Source organism: Heterostelium album (genome assembly GCF_000004825.1).
Source record: "Heterostelium album PN500 unplaced genomic scaffold PPL_scaffold10, whole genome shotgun sequence".
Classification (NCBI taxonomy): domain Eukaryota; phylum Evosea; class Eumycetozoa; order Acytosteliales; family Acytosteliaceae; genus Heterostelium; species Heterostelium album.
The window spans coordinates 1,394,716-1,415,746 of NW_008805072.1; the positions used below are offsets into that span (position 1 = coordinate 1,394,716).

General features: G+C 35.5%; 6 protein-coding genes across 6 annotated transcripts; 3 read left to right on the forward strand and 3 right to left on the reverse strand.

Moving 5' to 3' along the window:
- Positions 1 to 48: 48 nt before the first annotated feature.
- On the forward strand, positions 49 to 597 carry PPL_12561 (uncharacterized protein; the record flags this gene model as incomplete). The annotated part of the gene is made up of 1 exon (XM_020583291.1): positions 49 to 597. One exon carries the CDS (start codon positions 49 to 51, stop codon positions 595 to 597), a length of 549 nt encoding a protein of 182 aa, XP_020429478.1.
- Positions 598 to 674: 77 nt separating this feature from the next.
- Positions 675 to 2,640, reverse strand: PPL_12562 (uncharacterized protein; the record flags this gene model as incomplete). The annotated part of the gene is made up of 4 exons (XM_020583292.1): positions 675 to 1,217; positions 1,591 to 2,173; positions 2,250 to 2,497; positions 2,575 to 2,640. 4 exons carry the CDS (start codon positions 2,638 to 2,640, stop codon positions 675 to 677), a joined length of 1,440 nt encoding a protein of 479 aa, XP_020429479.1.
- A 464-nt stretch (positions 2,641 to 3,104) lies between these two features.
- On the reverse strand, positions 3,105 to 4,244 carry PPL_12563 (uncharacterized protein; the record flags this gene model as incomplete). Its single annotated transcript, XM_020583293.1, has 3 exons — positions 3,105 to 3,536; positions 3,629 to 3,833; positions 3,919 to 4,244. 3 exons carry the CDS (start codon positions 4,242 to 4,244, stop codon positions 3,105 to 3,107), a joined length of 963 nt encoding a protein of 320 aa, XP_020429480.1.
- A 488-nt stretch (positions 4,245 to 4,732) lies between these two features.
- On the forward strand, positions 4,733 to 13,368 carry PPL_12564 (IPT/TIG domain-containing protein; the record flags this gene model as incomplete). Its single annotated transcript, XM_020583294.1, has 7 exons — positions 4,733 to 4,742; positions 5,460 to 5,631; positions 5,724 to 6,111; positions 6,192 to 6,399; positions 6,465 to 6,521; positions 6,621 to 6,824; positions 6,914 to 13,368. The coding sequence occupies 7 exons, from the start codon at positions 4,733 to 4,735 to the stop codon at positions 13,366 to 13,368; spliced, it is 7,494 nt and encodes a 2,497-aa protein (XP_020429481.1).
- A 466-nt stretch (positions 13,369 to 13,834) lies between these two features.
- Positions 13,835 to 14,974, forward strand: PPL_12565 (uncharacterized protein; the record flags this gene model as incomplete). The annotated part of the gene is made up of 2 exons (XM_020583295.1): positions 13,835 to 14,092; positions 14,495 to 14,974. The coding sequence occupies 2 exons, from the start codon at positions 13,835 to 13,837 to the stop codon at positions 14,972 to 14,974; spliced, it is 738 nt and encodes a 245-aa protein (XP_020429482.1).
- Positions 14,975 to 15,089: 115 nt separating this feature from the next.
- PPL_12566 (chromo domain-containing protein) lies at positions 15,090 to 21,009 on the reverse strand (the record flags this gene model as incomplete). The annotated part of the gene is made up of 6 exons (XM_020583296.1): positions 15,090 to 16,687; positions 16,759 to 18,192; positions 18,272 to 18,555; positions 18,647 to 19,180; positions 19,257 to 19,548; positions 19,623 to 21,009. The coding sequence occupies 6 exons, from the start codon at positions 21,007 to 21,009 to the stop codon at positions 15,090 to 15,092; spliced, it is 5,529 nt and encodes a 1,842-aa protein (XP_020429483.1).
- Positions 21,010 to 21,031: the final 22 nt, after the last annotated feature.

Sequence of the window (21,031 nt, forward strand, 5' to 3'; positions counted from 1 at the left end):
AAAAGAATAAAGAATAAAGAATAAAGAAGAAAGAAGAAAATAGATAGAATGGTTAAATATTTTTTATCAAAGAAATTAGCTAATGTTTCAAATAGATTTAAGATATATGATGAAAACGATCAAGTGGTGTATTACACAAAAACAGATCTAGCATCACTCGGGCTCAAATTGAGTGTGTTTGAAATGATAGCTACACCGCCGCAACAACTACAACAACAACAAGAAAAAGAACAACATGAAATATACTACATGAAAGAGAAAGTCAAACTATCAATGCATAGAAAGTTCGAAATCTATAAGGGTGGTGATCACCTACATGTGATAGCTGTAATCCGGCAAGATAAACTATGGAATCCGACATTCTCTGTGAAAGGCGATAGCTTCACACTAACTCTAAAAGGTAACAAAATGGCTAGTCACTTTCAAGTATTAAACGATGATGGTATAGAATGTGGCAGGATCGAAAAGACTTGGAGAAAGACAAAACCTACCTATGAACTAGACATACTTGATAGTTTTGAATTTGAAATACCATTCTTTTTTTGTTTCGCACTGGCAATTGATCGTACTTTCTTTAATAATACAACAAATGGTTAATATTAATTAATTAAAAAACTACATAGTGTTAATAATTAATAGTTATTTATAATTTATTTAAAAAAACAATGTTTATTTTATTTGATTAAAGGTGTTGTTGGATAGGTAATGGTTACGTTGTAAACGTTTGTTTTAGTGTTGAATTCAATTCGTGTTTGTACATCTATCAATGTGTAGTTATTATTATTATTATTATTATTTGAATTCTGAGCTTTGAGGTAGACAACGACTTTATGAGCTTTGACATCCTGGTTGATCCATCGCGATGACAGATCCGTTTTTGCACCGCTCTCAAAGATAAAGGTCTCTCTAACTGTCTGTGCAGTTGTTATGTTTGTGTAGCATGCTTCACCGCTTATCTTGGCATCGTGGTAATGTGACTCTTGATATGGCAACGGTTTTAATTTCAATTTAAAATGTTCTTTTTTTTGACATTGGTTTGTTGACTTTATTTTTATCTTTGGATCATCAGAGTGACTTTTTTGTTTATGATCATCATCATTTTTATGTTTATGATCATTTTTATTTTTATCTTTATCTTTTTTATGATGATCTTTTGAACAAAACACACCAACTATTAAAAAACATACTAAAATAATTATTATAATATTATTATTAAACTTCATTGTTAAACATATAAAGAGGATTGTATAGATAGAGATAAATAAAATAATAATAACAAAGTTTAGTTAACTACTACACTTTTATCATTAAATTTGGCAATGATAAATTTAATTTGTTATAAATATAAATTTACAATCAATTATTAATAATATTGTCAATCATTCAAATAATAAATAAATAATACATTCATTTTTTTATTTTTATTTTTTATTTTTTTGTTGGTGTTTAATCTTAGGAATACCATAGTGCTGTGTTGTATTGTGTTTTTACAGAGGTAGTCTGAATTGATGATTGTGGTTGTAAGTTGTATAAATCAAATAGCGTAATTGTATAGGATGTGGTAGCAGTGGGTTTCGATAAGAAAATCACGTGTCTATCGGTATTCTCGGTGTATGCAAATGGTAGACCGTCACTTGGCGATCCAAACGCATTGGAAGTTGAGTAAACTACCTTGGATTGTGCTGTCATCGCTGAATCAGACAATTCGATTGCAATGAGTGAAATCATTTGATTGCCAGTGTCAACCATGTAGAGAATGTTGCCGATCGATGTGAACAAAAGGTAGACTTGGCTTGACAGTCCAGAGGATACATCCTCTGTGAATTTATATTGTTTAACTGGCTGATCGGTGGACAGTGTATTGAAAACCAAAATCGATCGAGTGTTGTCGGTGACGTAGTTAACATAGTATAGTCCTGTATTTTGGTCGAGTGCACCAACCAAACTATTGGTATACTTTGGATCAACCACAAATCCAGTTTTATTATAATAAAATCGGTCAATACTGGCATCGTAATTATCAAAAGTAAGAATGTCAAGGTTGTAATTGTTGTGATTCCATGCTGGGAGATAGAGGTCAAGAGTTACTTTGGATTGTGGTACAAATTGTTTAGTAAAATTAAAAACACCCATTCCATTTCCATAATAATCTGAAAAAGTAACAAATCCATATCTAATTGAATTAAATGTTCAAAATTATTAATTATTTTTTATTTTATTTTTATTTATAGAATATGATATTTACTTACCCTAGGTCTGAAAATGAACCAGGTCCAAAAGTTGGATGGGAATTTATATAAATTTGTTGAAATAGGAAATCGTACCAATTTACTCCATCATAATCTGTAACACTAATAATATTATAATTATTCTGTGATGTCAAAGTTTTATTGAGACTTCCATCTTTTAAATTGATTTTTGTGTATTTAAAAGTTTCTTTTGATCCTTGTGGAGGGGAACTAAAAAAAGCAAGAGTATGAGGGATCCCTTCTTGACTCTGTAATTATTAATTTTAAAAAATTATAAAAATTAATAAAATTTTTAAATTTGGTATAAGAAAAGAAAAAATCTTACTTTTATTAAAGAAACTGAAATAAATATACAAATACATAAAAAGATTTTTTGGTAAGAGATAAACATTTTTTTATTTTTATAAATTTTAAGTAGTTTAAAACGAAAACTGAACTTGATCTAAGAATTTTAATTTATATTGAATTTCAATCCGATCAAGATATTTTTAAAAAATAGAAATCAGTTTACAAGTTTAAAGATCTCATCATTCTTCTTTTCAAGAAAAAAAATGAATCTTAAACAAAAATCGAAAAAAAAATGAAAAATAAGTTGACATCATTTTTTTTGGAGGGTTTGCAAAAATAAATGATCATCAAATTAATTCCCTCGCATATCACATCAACATGGTTTATTTGAAGTCAAGTGTTGTTAAAACTCTGGTCAAATGATGATAACAAATAAAATTATAGAAATTATAATAAAATATCATAAGTATTTACAGAAAGATTATGTTTACGATTTATAATATTTAGTGTATTCTTTTGATTGCTTTACGAATCAAAAGTGATTTTATTATACATTTATAGATTTATTTAAAGTACAGTGAATACCTCGATTTCAGAGACAGTAAAGTTATAGGTTGTTGCGAATGTTGCTTTAGCTTTGCCTGTGGTGTCAGCGTAACAGTTCGGAAAGTTTTGATAGCTTTGTTGGTTTGCGTTGCATTGGTTGCTGATGTAGAGGTCATGACCACCACCAAAGGTTGGTCCATAGCCGTTGTGTCCATAGACAACGTTGGTGTTGTTGGCAATAGGTGCGTACTTGGTAGGTTGAATATTATTTTTATTAACCATTGTATAGATGAAACACTTGTTATCACCATAGTATGCACCATTACTATTCCATGACTGACTGTTATAACCACCAAACACATTGCCATCACTCGATTTGACAACAGTAAGAGTTGCACCTTTACCATTACATTTATTATGGAAAGTAGCTGATTCGAATCCATCTTTTGTACCCTGAGTGTTTTGTTGTATTATTAATAATATAAAAAAACAATATTAATAAACGTTATATGTATTTGGCTAAAGATATGATAGTTTTTTGTTACCTTGTAAATCAATTCATAACTTAATTCGCCACCTAACCATCCATTGATAATCTTAAATTGGTCATGAGTTATCAAATCGGATTGTGTTGGCGGTACAAGTTTGTAAAATTTCATTTCTTTGCTGACTTCAGGCTTGACGGAATCGGGTATAGGTGTGTCACCATCACGTAAGAAGTTCAATATGTATCTAAAGTGAGTTCCATCTCTATTAAAATAGTTAGATTGTATGTTAAGTTAAATGTAATGATTATTAAAAAGTGTAAACATATAGATGGATACATTTTACTTACCTGTCAATAAAGAATGTATTATTTGGTTTACCGGATACAGATTGAATGTCAATTTGACCGGAGAGCATTGCATCAAAGTAGGAACCAGGTATCTTTGTCAATGTTGACTTTGATGTCTGGAATTTCATGCCACCAACGTTCAGTGTGATTGGATCGGGTATCAATGATATATCGATGGCCTTCTTCACATCGAGAAAAGCTGCTTTTCTAATCTCAAGATTTTTGATCTCTTCCTTCAAAGCATTAATATCTTCATTGTATAACTCTACCAATTCTTTCAATGAACCTTCAATCTCTTTGGTTTTAGTTTGAGTTCTATCTAACATTTTATTTACAATATAATATGTGATTATTTATTATTATCTTTTATTTAATTTACTTAATTAAATATTAAAGTGTTATTTTTTAGTTTTTTAGTGATCATGTCACAACTTAAATTTTTAATTTAATTATCCATTTTTGGAATGCAAAGAAAAATCAAAATAAAATGATGAATTTTTTATTTTTTTTTTACAAAGACGACTATTTTATTTTATTTCTACTAATAGTAAATGACTCAGTTGACATGTAAGATTGAAAATGAAGAAAAATGCATTGCAATCTCTACTTTTATTTGTGTATTTGAAAAAAAAACACTTCAAGTTGTGGATGATTAACAAGATTTTAGTAATTAGGTATTACTTCAAAACCATCTTAATCTTGTCACTCTAGACAGGTCTAAATATCTAACTTTAGAGGTTACATGAAACCCTCATTGCTCTCTATTTCTAACAACAAAAGATCATCATTCTAGTTTGTAGATTCTAGAAAAAGTATGATATCTGGTAATTATCATGATTATTTAGTTTATTAATAATAAAACTGCTGATTTATAATTACTCGAAACCCAGATCTCAGATTTGTTGGATTCAAAAGTTGTTTTGTAAAACACATCATACACAATAAACACATTTGGCACCATGCTCATTTTTTGTTAATCATTGCAAAAAAAAAAAAAAAAATCACTCAAAAAAAACCATCAAAAAACCAACCATCTTAGATAATTTGCACATTAGCGGATCGATCATTTAATGGGGTTTTTTTAAAGAAAAACAAAAAAATCAAGAAGATTTTTTGGGAAAAAGAATCTAAGTTATATAACTCAACTATTCATTCACCCGACGATTTGTTTCAATATCCATCTACTCTCTCCATGTTATTTTGATTATTAGATGTTTGTGTTTTTAAAGATATTTGCTATCATGTACATGATTCTGTGTTTTTTTTTTTGTTTTGATTATCTTACCTAATTATTGTTAGATTTTACGATGTTGTCATTCGTATTGGAACCGATATCAATTGAATTTTCCCAAACAACATCAAATCTAAGAACTAACCTATGTTGTTTCATTTCTAAAGAATTGTTTTTTTGTTGTATTAATATTTTTTTGTTGTATTGTATTTCTTTATTATTTAATTATTTCTTTTTTTTTTGAAATAAATAATAATGGAGAAAATAAATATATTTTCCATTTTTTTAATAATTTTAATATTTACACTAGGAATTAAAAAAGTTGATTCTGCTGTGGCAAGTATTTCCCAGTGGAATGCTGGTTTGGGAGCAAACTACCATTTCTATGGTGTTCTATCATCGGCTGGTCTTACTTCGATTGGTCAAGTTTTATCAGCAATCAGTATGGAGGCACCTCCTCCTGCATGTCCAAAATGTAAACCGTAAGTTGAGGTTGAAACAATTTTATATTTATATTGCTTTTTTTTTTAAATTTAATAATTATTTAATATTATAATATATTTTTTGTTTATAGATATTTGGCAACAGTTACTAGCTATGAAGAATTAAATTTCTTATCAACTAGCTATTTGAATAGTTTTGCAGTGGGAACAGCTGTTTTCGTAAGTGGTAGCAGAGACGATAACAATCCCGATAATTGGGCTTTCAACTCTGGACCAGAGATAAATCAAACATTTTTCACTACATCCACTGGTCAGTATACATATTTTTCTGGCTTTCCTTTATCTTTACCTGGAGACACTCCATCCGTAGACTACGTATATGTATTTCCAAGAAATAATTTCCTAAGAACTTCAGGTTTCAATCAACCAAATAATATGGTTTACTATTTTGTTGAATTCTCTCCCAATGAACCTTATATTCCACCTGTTAGCACAAGAGGTGAAATAGTATTAGCCAAAGTATGTAAAGAAAAAAAAAAACTATTAATTTCGTTTATTATTAATAGTTTTTAATAATATCTTACTAAAATAACCATTAGTATCTTGATAGTTTTGTTATTGATCTATTGGTAATCACATTGATACCAGGTAATGGTGGCCTACCAGTGGAGTGTCCAATCACTTCAAGAGATAATCACTACAAAGAAGTAAATGTCCAAATACCACCGATGATTGGAAATGTAAACTATGATATCATATTGTCAGATGGTTTCACTAATTTCAATTTGACCAATTATAAATATAAAGGTATTATTTTATTTAATGAATATTTTTTTAATCATTTTATTAATTTTTTTTTAATTTTATTTTAGCACCTGTTGCATTATCTATTTATCCTGTATTTCAATTAAATGATTTATTAACAATTGGTAAGAAAGATCTATTTTAGATTAATTAAAAAGAAAAATATTTTAAATTTAACATTTTCCTTTTTTTTTTTTTTTTCATTTACTCACTTAATATTATAGTTGGAGATAATTTTGGTAATGATCATTCGATTATTACAGTTACAACAGGAGCCAATTCAAATCCATGTACATATGTTTATATGATAGAGCCACACCGAGTGATATCATGTCGTCTCGGTACTCTCGTTGATACTACACCTCTTTTACCAATTAATATTAAAGTTGGTACCAGCTATTTGATATCAAACTTCCGTGTTCCATTTTGTAAGTAAATTTTTGATAAAAATAATCATTGTTAATGATATTAATTACTATTTAATAAACTATATATATATATATATATATATATATAGATGAACCAGAAACTGTAAAGATGCACAAGATTGTTGCTAGTTTCAGTTTGTTTAGTGAGATGCTACAAGGTGTTGTCGATATGAGAAAGATATCGAATATAGATGGCAATAAACCGTATCTTGGAAACTTTGACAGTTTAAATCAAATGCAATTGATCAAGAAAGTGTATGCTTGGGGCGCAATAACCAATAACGTTGTATTCGTCGGTCTCATCGGTAACAGCTCCAATGATGCTCTGATTGCCAATGGTGGTGGTCCGCGTGACGGCACTGTTGCTGTCCGAGCTTTAAATTGCCAAACAATCTACTGTCCAAACGCATTCGCCGGTAACACGGCAGTCAATGGACCTACACTCTACAATGGAGGTGACAACTACTTCAAATTGGGTGGTTCTTCACCACCGCCTACCGTCGGAGCATTCTACCAATTCGGAGACACCCCGGTTATTCCACCTCAAAACTTCACAATCGATGCAAACGGTGGTATCGTTATCGTTCCACTTCTCTCTGGATCCGTTGGATTTAAATACACAAAACGTTCCTACTTCTTGAATAACATCAAGCAGAATGCTAGTATTACGATTATCGATAATTCAAACTTGGGTATTACCATTCCACCCGGTGTAAATCAAACACTGAATCTAACGATTACCATTGAGAATTTGGTGTTCTCTGGTCACACCGTTACTTATAAGCCACCTACTATTGTGAGTGTTACACCTACTCCAACCACTGGTGGTAGAGTTACCATTCATGGTTTCAGTCTTGGTAACGATCCAAATCTCATTCAAGTGTATCTAGATACTCCGGAGAACGTCTGTAGTCAGCCTTCCATCCTACTCGAAGGTTATATCATGTCGTGTGACATACCACCTGGAGTAGGTGTCAATCATATTCTCTACTTGAGAGCCGGTGACTTTAGAATCAACGGATCGTTCTCATACCTTCCTCCAACAATCCAGTCGATCACAACTCAACAAACAACCATTTCTATTCTTGGATCAAGTTTCGGAACGAGTGATTTCACTCCTTCTATCTTTGTACCGTTTAATATCACACCTGAACTCTATCTTACAGATCCACAGTTGCTTGTTGCCACCATTCCTGTGTACTCTCAGAATGGTATGGTAACCGTTACAGTTGGTGGACAATCGACTCGATTCCCATATGTTTTCCAACCACTTCTCACCTCTGTGAATCCTAGCTCGATGACAAATACCGAAGGACAAATGATAAATATTACCGGTATCTACTTGACTAGATATCGTACTGATAACACTCAGACATCGACCTCTGTCACTGTTGGAGGAAGACAATGTTCAAACCCTTCGTTCAACTATGATGTTAACAACACTTATATCTCGTGTTTCGCTCCACCCGGTACTGGAAAGTCAGCAGTTCTTTTGGTGAATATTGATGGAAAGTATTCGAATGCTCTACACCTTAATTTCCCTCCTCCAGCTATAACCAGTTATACTCAATCGAAAACCATTCTAACTATATATGGTAGCAACTTTGGTCCTGATCCAAGCAAGATCAAGGTGGAGATCAATAATCTTATATACATTGCCAGTAGTGTAAGTGCCAACCCATCGATTGCAATTGTCACCATTCCATCTACTACACAAAATGGATATATCAAATTGATTATCGATGATCAAACATCGAATCAACTTGTTTTAAATCTTCAACCCTCAATCGATAAGGTATCAAAGGCACCAGTTTTTGGTGGACAAATTCTCATCAATGGTCTATTCTTTAATACCATCGATAGTAATGGTCAATCGATGTCATTCAATGTTACCATTGGAGGAAAACTATGTACCAATCCATCTATAGTGATAAACAATCAAATTAAATGTCAAGTCGCAAGTGGTACAGGTGTATTGGAGTTAAAAGTTAATATTGGAAACAATATTTCTATTGCCACAGAGTACAGCTACATTTCACCTGCTATTTACAATACTGCATTCTATCCAGTCAACGATACACTAGTAATTCGTGGTACTAATCTTGGTACTGAAGCACCTCTTATCTCCTTGATGGCGTCAACAGGCTATCCAACAATCATCACTACCCTTGTTAATTCTTGGTTTGTCTGGGGTGACACATCGTTCCAGTATGCCTATTTCCAAGTACCTGAAGACATGTTGAATGGTTACCAGAATGTCAGTGTCGACGGCTTACAATCAAACTATATTGAATTGATTCTGTCACCCAATATCAGCTCTATTCAAAGTGATATTCCAACGACCGGTGGAATGATTACCTTGACCGGAAATCATTTCGGATGGGTAGATAACGGTAAAAACTCTAATGGTTTAAGCGTTATTGATGCCGGTTACTATGTTGAAATCAATAGGATTTCCTTCACACAGATTATCTTCTCATCTATTAGATCCGCAGGTTTTAGAGATTACGTATACATCAAAACCTGGAGGAGAAATTCTAATGTTGTCAATGTAAAATACCTACCACCAACAATCGATTATGACTATCTCCAGTTTGATACTACTAAAATCAGACTCAATGGAACTAACCTTGGAGAATGGATTTCACCCAAGGCCTATTTGAAATTCGCTGCTTTCAATGGCGGTACTGTTACCATTGGCTTGCTGACAGTAAATCATTACAAATTGGAAGCATGGATACCTTGGAATGCCTATAATGGTAAACTCTCGGCGATGATCTATGAACAGGAATCAAACGACATTGATCTCTTCCTTCGACCAAGTGTAACATCGATTTCATCTGTAGACTTTATCGGTGGAATCTGTACACTCTCTGGAAACTTCCTCAACACAATGAGATCCGATAACTCCAGTACCAATCCAACGCTCGCATTCCCAGATGGCTCACAATGCGAAAATATCAGACAGCTACCAGCCAATCTATTGACCAAACAAACCGTTTTAATATGTGATATGCCACCAGGAAATGGTACAGACATTCCACTTAAATTGACTATCGATCAACAATCAACAACCGTTTACTTCACCTATGGTGCACCACAGCTTATTTCATTGGAAGTAAGCGACACCAACCTTGTTACACTCAGAGGTAGATTGTTTGGTACCAATACAACTGCTATCAATGTTTTCCTTGGCACTGTTTCCATTCCCTTCTTGACACTACAGGACGATATGATCACCTTCCAAGCCGGTCCACTCTCCAAGAACAACATGGTTTATGTTTACAACGTTGGTAATCGTAAGCAATCTGAACAACTATTAGTTAGATTCTATCCAATTGTAAACTCAGTTACACCCACCTCGACTGCAGGTGGTAGAGCTACCATCACTGGTTCCTATCTTCAACCATTAAGAATGATAAACCAAGCCAATCCAATGTCAATCATTATAAACAACACCAATACCCAGCTTGTCTATTCCAATACCAATAACCCAACAATACTGATTGTAATGTCACCGGTTGGTTTGGGTATTAATAATAGATTGATTGTAACAATCGATGGATTATCGGATGAGATCGATACATTCAACTATATTCCACCAATTATCTATAATTACACTCAAAGTGGTCAGTCTCTCATATTAAATGGTGATAGTTTCAGCAATATGATTAAGTATATTCAAATCTCACCACCATTCCTTCCAACATTTGCCAATCATATCAATCTTGCTATTGCATTACCAGCATCCGCTCAGAATGGTCCATTCCAAGTGACTGTAGCCGGTCAAATATCGAATATTCTTCAAGTTAAAATCACTCCTATCATCCAATCCTATACCAACGTTCCAATCATTGGTGGTGAAATAACATTGACTGGATTGTTCTTTAATCAGCGACGTGCAGATGGTTCACCAACTACTCTTAGTGTCAGTCTAAACTCTACCGCATTGACAATCAACTCAATCATTTCAAACACACAAGTATTATTACAAGTTCCAGCGGGTACCTATCAAAATGTATTGTTAAACATCACTGTCGATGGTTTCAACACATCCACCAGATACAGCTCGAGAGGTGCAACTGCAACTTCTATCGTTAAGAGCACTTTGTACCAAGTTCCAAATATCATTACAATTACAGGTACCGATTTCAGACTTCCTCTCTCCATCTATATCGATACGGTTGCATGTATCAATGTTCAAGAGGTTGTAGAGAATCAAACTATAAGTTGTTCTTTTGATGCCAGTGTACCACCTTCAGACAATCTTATTCCAGTCACTGTATATTCCAATGGACTGGCATCAAAAAGCTATATCTTTGATTACGAAGATTTGCCATGTCGTGCCAACTGCTCGAATCAAGGAATGTGCTTCAATGGACTTTGCTCGTGTAACATCGGATTCTCTGGTTCACTCTGTAATATCAAAGTAAATCTCACTGTGCCAATCCCCACTGTAAGTGAATACTCCGGTGAATATACCATTTTCAATGAAACATATTCAGCTGGTATTGACTTCCTCCGTGAGCTCAAACCAGGTAATTTCAATGTAATCACCGTTCCAATGGAAAAACTCAATTGGGAATCATTGGAACCTGAGGATCAAGGATCGTACGTTCTCTCAACTTCCATCGGTACCAATGAAGGATTGTCACCAGACTTTTCAATTACAGTCAAGACATTCAAGTTAAAGTATGGTGTTGTGTTTGAGTTTGCAGGTGAACACGTTTCCGCAGAATCTCATTCCTTCAAACAAACCATTACAATTAACCGATGGCCATTCCAATCACCTCTCAATACTCTCCAAGTAATTTACATGTCAGAAGCACCATCGTCTATTCTTTTGAACACACCAACAAAATCTGAATCCAACTTGACTATCTTTGAATCGCCTGCAATCGGTGATCTTACTCCTCAGGTATTATCCTATGACATTCAGAATAATCAAACAATCTTCACTGGACGATTCACTAGTAGAATGATCAAAGATGACATATGGTCAATGCTTTCGGTAAAGAGAATCGATTTATCTGATCCAATATGGCCAACCATTGATGGAAGATTGAGAACAATGATCTCTGTCAACCTACCAATGTTTGAGCAATCTATTGTTTTTGATCCTACCTTTACTGCTTATGTAAGATTAGGAAATCAAACTGAACCACCACCCACTACCACTACAGATACTAGCACAACAACTGATACCTCAACCGCTGAAGCAACAACAACATCAACAACCGGTACAGGCACATCAGGAACCGTAACAACTGGTACTTCAACATCAACCACCACCGGTACTTCAACATCTACTTCCACAAACAACCCTACAACTGGTACAACTAGTTCCCCAACTACCTCGACCACCTCTTCAACTACATCTAGCTCTACTTCAACAACTGGAACCACAGGCAGTCCAACAACATCTACAATATCTGGATCAACTACTTTCTCTCCGAGCCCGACAACACTTTCTGGTTCATCTATTCCAGTAACAACAACCAACTCACAAACCACTTCTTCAGGATCAATTAAGTTCTGTCCAGGTAATCCTGTATGTAACGGTAATGGATATTGTAATGTCACTCTACTCAGGTGTGTGTGTAACTCTGGTTTCGGAGGTGCCGATTGCTCTGATAAGGTGGATCCATCAACTCCCGTCAAACCAAATCCAGGTGAACCATCGACAAATGGTACAGATACCAACAACATTAACACTCGTATCGATGTTGTTGCCCTTAGACAATTGACCTATAGAGGAGTAGTTCTCACTGAACATCTCCTCTCAAATTGGAGCTACTACGAAGTGAATCTCACTCAAGGAATATCGAGATATCAATACAGCACAAAGATCTCTGGTACACAAACAATTCTCAATATAACCATCGACACTTTCACACAATCGACAGATGTAACATTTGCTGGTATAACGACAACAATGGCGCCTGGAGCCATCAAATACTCGGCAATCCTAGAGAATGCATATCCATTCTCTGCTTTCGACAACCAATTGGAGCTGGTATTCCAAACAACGGTGTCGGATCTTAATAGCTTTGGATCATCGTGTTCCTACAGCTCTGCGGAATACGATAACAATCAGAATCTTCAGTCGATCACCATCCAAGTCAATGGACGAACCCTTTATGGCAGATTCATGGACAAGGTAGAATTGGATGGTGTACCCATCCCAACAAGAAGTAGCTTGCTATCAAATGATGACACACTCAGAAACAACACAAATACAAAGAATCAAGCACTCATTGGTATGATCATTGCTCCTAAACCATACTTTACAAGAGCAGTTGCCGATCCAGATTTTTCATTGTTACTCTCTGGTAAAGATGCTTCCTCCAAATCAGGATCAGTATGCAATGGCAAGAAAAAGTTAACAGGTGTCGAAATTGCTGGTATTGTGCTTGGTTGTGCTGCTTTCGTTGGTGTTGTAGGTGCAATTGCAATAATATCTATAAGAAAGAAGATGGAAAAAAATAGACAAAATCGTTTGATTTCCAACAAGCTTTCTCAACTTAAAAAAGATGATAATTAGTTAAATAAATAAATAAAATCAATTTTTTACGAAAAAAAAATAATTTATTCGAGAACATTTGCTTCTGATATTAGAGCTGTAATTAAATCTAAAGTTTGAGATCAATCTCAAAAAAAAAAAAAGTAACTTTTCAAAACATCGCGACGAATAAATAAAATTCGACAAAAGAAGTTCAAAATGCATTTCACATTAAAAAAAAAAACAAAAAAACCAAAAAATTTGTGGGTATCAAATCTGTTTTTGACCTTTTTTTTTGTTAAGGGGTTCGCAGATCTGATCAATCCAATGATCGAAAAAAATTAAAAATAAATGTTTAAAAAAAATAAAAAAATCTGTATTTTTTTGATAGATTGTGGTTTGTAAATAGACCAAAAATTTAAAAGGTAGTTTGTTCAGATAATTATGTACACATATCAATTTTATTAGTTGGTCACCACTTTTATTTATATAAAAAAACAAACACAATATGTACAATGACTTATTATTAAATATACTCGCTTTAACTACTGCTAATGATACTCTTACTGATAGTAATAGTACAAGTAGTAGTAGTGGCGAGTATCTTCCAGATTTACCTATTAGAATGCAGAGATTATATTTATTATATTCTTCAATTAGAATTATTTTGTATTTTTATTTTTCCACAGTATCATTTGTACAAATTATTTATCTATATGCCGAGGAATCAACTCTATCACTCAGATTGATTTTGGCAAAATTCCTAGTATTTCTATATATCACACTATTCTGTATTTTCAGAACTGTAGCGTTTTTAATTAGAGTTCCCTCGGAGATAGGTCTCCACCAATCGATAACCACCTATGGAGCCACCGGTATCGCCTACCAAATTATTCTACAATGTGGTACATTGTTGGTGCTTCTCTCTTGGACAGCCATTGGATTCTATTGGATCCATCTCATGTACGTGCTCCAGCAACGACAGAGAGAAGTTGACAGACTTCTGCGCATATTCAAGATCATACAAGGACTAATTATTTTGTGGATGTGCGCGTTGGTCTTCTCGTTTTCCCTACTTCCACAACGACAAAATAAGAAAGTTTCAATGGTGACTTCGATTCTATTCTATTCGTTTGTCATTATTTTCGGAATTTTCTTTACTTTCCAGGGTAGAAGACTTATGGTACAGCTTCGAAAGATGATGAAATCGTCATGGGGACAAACTCATTCCAACGTACATCTCAGAAGGACAATTCTCCTACTTTCTTGTCTGCTTATTGTCACCTTGATCATCGTTGTAAAGACAATCTTTAGCATTTTCATCTTTAAGGATACCTTCCTCAACCAGTGGAAATTAGATTTCGTAACAATGATCATCGAATTGGTGATGGTTGCAATCGTAATGGCTGGTGTATCTGGTAGTTATCCATCTCGAATGTATGCTTATAGAGATGCATCGAAATTCGAAGAGAAAAAATCAAACACAGGTTCAGAGCTTTCATCAAGGTCGGAACAAACCAAATCTAAATCTTCCAGTTCTGGCTCTGGTTCAAAGGGTGAGAAATCAACAGTTTCAACATTATCGTCAACCTTGAATTCAACTTATTTAGATGACAGTGCAATCAACAGTTCTGATAATAATATATAATTAATATTTATTTATAAAAAAAATATAAAAATAAACAAATATATGTATTTAAACAAATAATAGAAAGATAAATTGTTTTTTTTTTATATAATTTCAAGTTTTTTTTTTTATTTATTTATTTCTTTTTAAGATTAAGTGTCAGTTTCATTGGGGGTTTCTGTTCAGTTGTAGTTGTTGTAGATTTTTGTTCTGGTTTATCTGTTTTCTTCATCTTGTTAAACAGTTGCCTCAATTCCTCACCACCTCTTGCTGTGAACTGTGATGCGTAGTACCACAAATGATTCTCTAGTGATTCGTTACCTTTGTGTTTATCCATGACACTGGTAATCTCATTGCCAAGTGAAAGTAAATACTTTTTGGTTTTGTGAAGTTTATCCTCACGTGACATGGTCACTGAGCTATCGGAAAGATGTTTGAACTTCTCGAGATGCTTTTTGATGGGTGTTAGATACTGCTTGCACTTATTGAGCGTAGTTTGGTCGTATTTGGTTCGCGATCCACTTTCTTCATCACCCGAAGAATCGTCCATATATCGTTTCTTTTGTTGTGCTGAGCTGGTGGAGGAAGTTCCTCTTCTAGCTGTATGAGCACCTCTGTCACTGTGAACAACCGTTGATTCTTCGTCAGAGAGCAGATGTCTACGACTGTTACTATGATTGTTGGTGGTGGTTGTCGTTGTGGTGGTTGTCGTTGATCTACTTCCACCTCTTCCACCTCTCTTTGAGGGTGAAGAGTGTGGAGATTGATTAAGCTTCGAAGGTGGCACTGAAACTCTACCTGAGCTAGTTCTTCTCGATGGTTGCTTAACGACTTCTTCTTCACTGACCTCCTCCTCCGACGACATCATCTTGTTGCTTGGTCTTCTTCCTCTGGTTGGGGTGGAGTGAGCAGATGTCCTACTGCTCTTGTTACCGCTGCTACTACCGCTACCGCTATCTCTACTATGACTACTTCCACCTCTTTTACCTCTACCTCTTCCTCTTGAAGATTTGGTCTCTTCAACCTCTTCAACTTCCTCTGGTTCCTGTTCTTCTTCGTCTCCTCTACTTCTTCTTCGTTTCTTGGAGAGTGGAATCTTGGCAGTAGATGCAACAGGTTCTTTCTTTTTCAAAATGACAGAATCTTTGGCAGCTTTCAACAGTGAATCAACACGACGTTGCAATGTTGCAGCTTTAATCTTGGTTTGGGCAGCTGGCACAACCGATCCATCGGGAGCAGTGGTTGTTTCCTGTGGATCGTTTGTCAAACTGATAATCGATTCGAAACCAAGTGATTTATCCTTTTGAATTGATTCGAAATTGCCATTTCCATACTTGTGGATACCCATCAACAGCATGGCATCTTCTTTTGCACCCCATTTAATTGCCCATGAAACCGGACGAGTTGGGAAGGTGACTCTAAATTGCTCTTGATTCTTTACATATGCATCACAGAGCTGACTGAGAATATCCATCTCCTCTACCTTCTGAACGAGTTCCGAAGCATTGATATCTACACCTGCAAATAGTACATGAATCTTATCAGACTCTGGGTTCTCTTTGACACAACGTCTACAAACATCGATAACCTCTCTACAAATCTCCTCGGTTGCTCTAGCTGGCTTATTAGACATATCGCAATCCACCAAAATCTCTTTACTACGACGATAGTTTCCAAATTTTCTAAATGATTTAAATAGTGATTTCAATTCCTTCTTGTTAAATGCAGTTATTTCTGTAGAAATTAATATTTAAAAAGTTAATATTAAATTGAGATTGTGAGATTGATTATTGTTTAGTAATTACCTTTTCTTGGATTCTTTGTTATTGTAATCGGTTCGTTTTGAGATTTCTTTGGTTCAGCAGATGATTTTTCGATTCTTGCTCTTCTCGGTGGTAGATAGAGAGGTGCTTCTTCGACAGGTGCAACTCTATCTTTATCGGGGATGATGTTTGCCCAATTGGTTTCCTCCTTACTGTTTGTGTCGCCAGTGGAGAAGTTTGCCACCTTGAAAGAGTTGAGCAGTTCCTCACCGGCAGTGCTCTCTCCAGTGGATTCTCGTTGTTCTGCACGCGAGAGAATCTCATCGATATCCATCTCTTGCATGGTGTTTGAGTTCTCATCTCCCTCCTTAAAGAGATCCTCCGCTCCAAACTTTAGAATGGCATCCAACTCTTCTTTGTTAAAGACGTTGGACGATGTTGTTTTGGTCGATGATTTCTCCATCGACTGAATGACAAGATGATCGAGAACCATCTTTTGTTTGGCACGCTCCAAAATCTCCTCTTCGATAGTCGATTTCGAAACGAGACGATAGATGTTTACGGTGTTCTTCTGTCCGATACGATGTGCTCTTGCTTCCGCTTGCAAATCGTTCTGTGGATTCCAATCACTGTCGAAAATGATTACAGTGTCGGCCGTCGACAAATTAATACCCAAACCACCGGCACGCGTTGACAGCAGGAAAGCAAAGTCTGGCGAGCCCTCGGCGTTGAAACGATCCATTGCCTGACTACGTTTCTCACGCGAGGTGGAACCATCGAGTCGTTGGAACAAGAAGCCTCTTCCCTTGAGATAATCGGCGAGGATATCGAGCATTCTGACCATCTGTGAGAAAATCAATACACGATGACCGGTCTCTTTCAGTCGCACCAAAAGTTTGTCGAGCAGAATCAACTTTCCAGAGGCTTTGACCATGGCGTCCAGTGGATTCTCGGCATTGAGATCCTCGGCATTCTCAAAGAGGTACGGATGATTACATGTCTTTTTCAACTCTGCAACGATATTGAGTAGAGTTGTTTTCTCTCCCTTGACACCCTTGTTCAGTTCGTGGAAATTCTTTGAGAGAATCCAACGATAGTATTTCTTTTGGGTCGGTGACAGATCGACACGCAAGATTCTCTCAGTTTTCGCTGGCAGCGACTTTTCCACCTCCTTTTTGATTCTTCTGAGTAAATGTGGTTTCAACACATTGTGAAGCTCGGCAATCTGATCCTTCTCCTTCAAGTCTGCATATTGATCTTGGAACTCATCGAGCGAGTGGAACTTATTTGGCATCAAGAAATTCAAGAGATTCCAAAGTTCCTTTAGCGAGTTTTGCAAAGGAGTACCAGTAACCAATAAACGATTACTAGTATGGAAATACTTTAACACTTCGTGGAGCATCGATTCATTGTTTTTCAAACGATGTGCTTCATCTACAGCTAAATATTCCCATTTAATAGCTCCCAAATAGTTTTCTAAATAAAAAATTATAAATTTGATTAACAACTAATTCGGAAATATCTCTTTTTGAATTTAGATAAAATATCAACTTACTATCTTTCAAGATAAAATCATAGGTAGTTAATAAAACATTGAAACTAATCTTTTTCTTTCCGAATCTAGTTGGTTGGTAGAATTCGAATTGACGAATGATATCTCGACTTGCTGAGCTACCAGTGTAAACGATTAAATTCATTTTCGGTGCCCACTTTGTAAATTCACGATGCCAATTCTCAATGGTAGACAATGGAACAACCACCAAAAATGGACCACTCAAATTCTGTACATTAAATAAATAGGATATAAATGAAATAGTTTGAATTGTTTTACCAAGACCCCTAATATTAAAAAAAGAAAGAAATAATATTAGTTATTTAGTTATAACTAATCTATCAACCAACAATAAAAACGTTGAATAATTAAACTTACATTTCATCAGCAAGAATTACATTAGTATTGTTTTTCCATGAATGAACCAACCAGTTTAGACCCTCCATTTGGTAGTCTCTCAACTTTCCGGCGTTGATCCAATCGGGTTGCTCTTCGAACTTGACGAAACCTTGTTCAAGACGTTTCTTTGGACTGACACCACCAGTGTGTTTCGAGTTGGACTGGGCGGCTTGCTGTCTTTCCAGGTAGTCGTCAATCTCGTTCTGATAGAGTTTGATTTCCTCAGGATACTCCCATGTGACATCACTATACGGTGTACTTCCCCACTTGACTAGATACTGAATACCACCTGGATACTCTGTTGTGACCTCTACCTCACGAGATGCAATGATACGCTCGACCTTGAGAGACTCTTGATACTCTTGTTGAGTCAACTCCTTTGCAATATCAGCCTGTTCAATATCCTCACGCGATGCCTCCTTTCTCCATTGATTCAACTCGATGATGTTCTTTGCATAGTTGGTCAATTTCTTTCCACCTTTGAATCCCATTAATGTTTCATAATTATCCCAACTAATAATATATATAAATAAAAGTTTTAGATTATCTTTAATTATTATGATATATAACATAATATAACAAAACTTACGTATTATGAATATGTGCCCAACCTTTCCATTTTACTAAAAATTCGTATAGTTCAACATTGAATGTTGTTTCATTCTCATTGACTTCACAACCTGTTTTCAAACGATGATCTACGATTCTCTCGATTGTATCTTCTGTTGTTTCTACTGGTCCTACTTGTTTCTCTGTTGTTGTCGTTGCTGCTAACATCATTTCATCTTCATCCTCATCACTCATGAAATGTGCTTGATAATCGAATCCATTATTATTTCTCTGTCTTAGATTACCCATTGTAATAGTTTCATAATCAACATCTAAAAAAAAAAGTGATGATAAATAATAAGTATGCTGCAAGTTGAAATATGAGAAAACATTGACATTAACATACCATCTTTTGATTGTTTTCTTGTTGTTGATGTTGTTTGTCTGTTTCTTTTTGGTTTCTCTTGATCGCTATATTCGTCCGATGATTGTGAGTAACTGTGTGCATCGCTAAGTACTTCATCTGCAGATTGTTGGTCGTCGACGTCTTGCATTCCTCCTTCCTCTCCGTCACCCGCCAGCTCTTCATATAGTCTGACAGTCTGTCTACGTGCTCTTGTCGGTCTGTTTGCCGGTGCCCAATCTTCATCGTCGTCATCATCGTCGTCCGCTCTTCCATAGCCATCCTCCTCCTCACTCGAATACTGTTGTCGTCCTCTTCCTCTTCTTCCTCTAGTGTTCGCAGCTGCTTTTCCTTTCTTCTTTGTCGCCGCTGCTGCAGCTGCAGACTTTTTCGACTTTTTCTTTCTTGGGTTTGGCTCGTAGTCAGAGCCAGACTCTGATGCATCGGATACGACGAATCCATCGTTTTCATACTCGTCATTGTCGTCCATTAGATAGTCGTCGTCGTATTGGTCGAGTCGTGACGATGGACCGGAACGTCTGGATCTTGTGCCACCGGCGGCGGCACCACGTCTTCTGGCGGGTGGAGACGGTGATCGGTAGTCATCTTCCTCTTCCTCCTCGTCACTGGGTGGTTCGTAGTCGTCATCACTTTCCTTCTTGCCATCAGAGGAGTCAAAGTCATCTGCAACCTCTGACTTTGATTTCTTTGATCGCTTTCCAGGGGCGGCAACAGCAGCAGCGGCTTGTTGCTCAACGACTACATTGTTACCGGCTTCATCTGCAACCTGATTATCTTCCTCTTCATTTTCGATATCGTCATCGTCTTCCTCGACAACATTGAAACTATTATTCAATCTTCTATTATTTGTTTTATTCACAATGATCTCTTCTTCATCATCTTCATCTTCTTCTTCTTCGTCTTCATCATCTATACTTTCATCTGTTGTAGTAGTCGTAGTTGTTGTCACCTCAACATGACTATTATTATTAATCTGAGGTTGTTGCTGTTGAGGTGGTTGAATCTGTGGTTGAACTATAGGTGATTGAATTGTAGGTGATTGAATTTGAGGTGATTGAATTTGAGGTGATTGCTGTACTTGTAACTGTGCTAAAGATATTCCGTTCTCTTTAACCATACTAAAAGTAGAAGATGATGATATATTCAGATTATCTCCATTAGTTCCGTTACCGAATGGATTATACAATTGATGATACTGTGGGGGTGGTGGTGGCTGTTGATACTGTAGAGGTGGTGTTGTCTGTTGGTACAGTGGTTGATACTGTTGTTGAAACTGTTGCAGCTGTTGTAATTGTTGAAGTTGTTGTTGTTGTTGTTGTATCAATTGTTGTTGCTGTTGTTGCTGTTGAGATTGTCCAACATTATCCATATTATATAATTGTTGTTATATT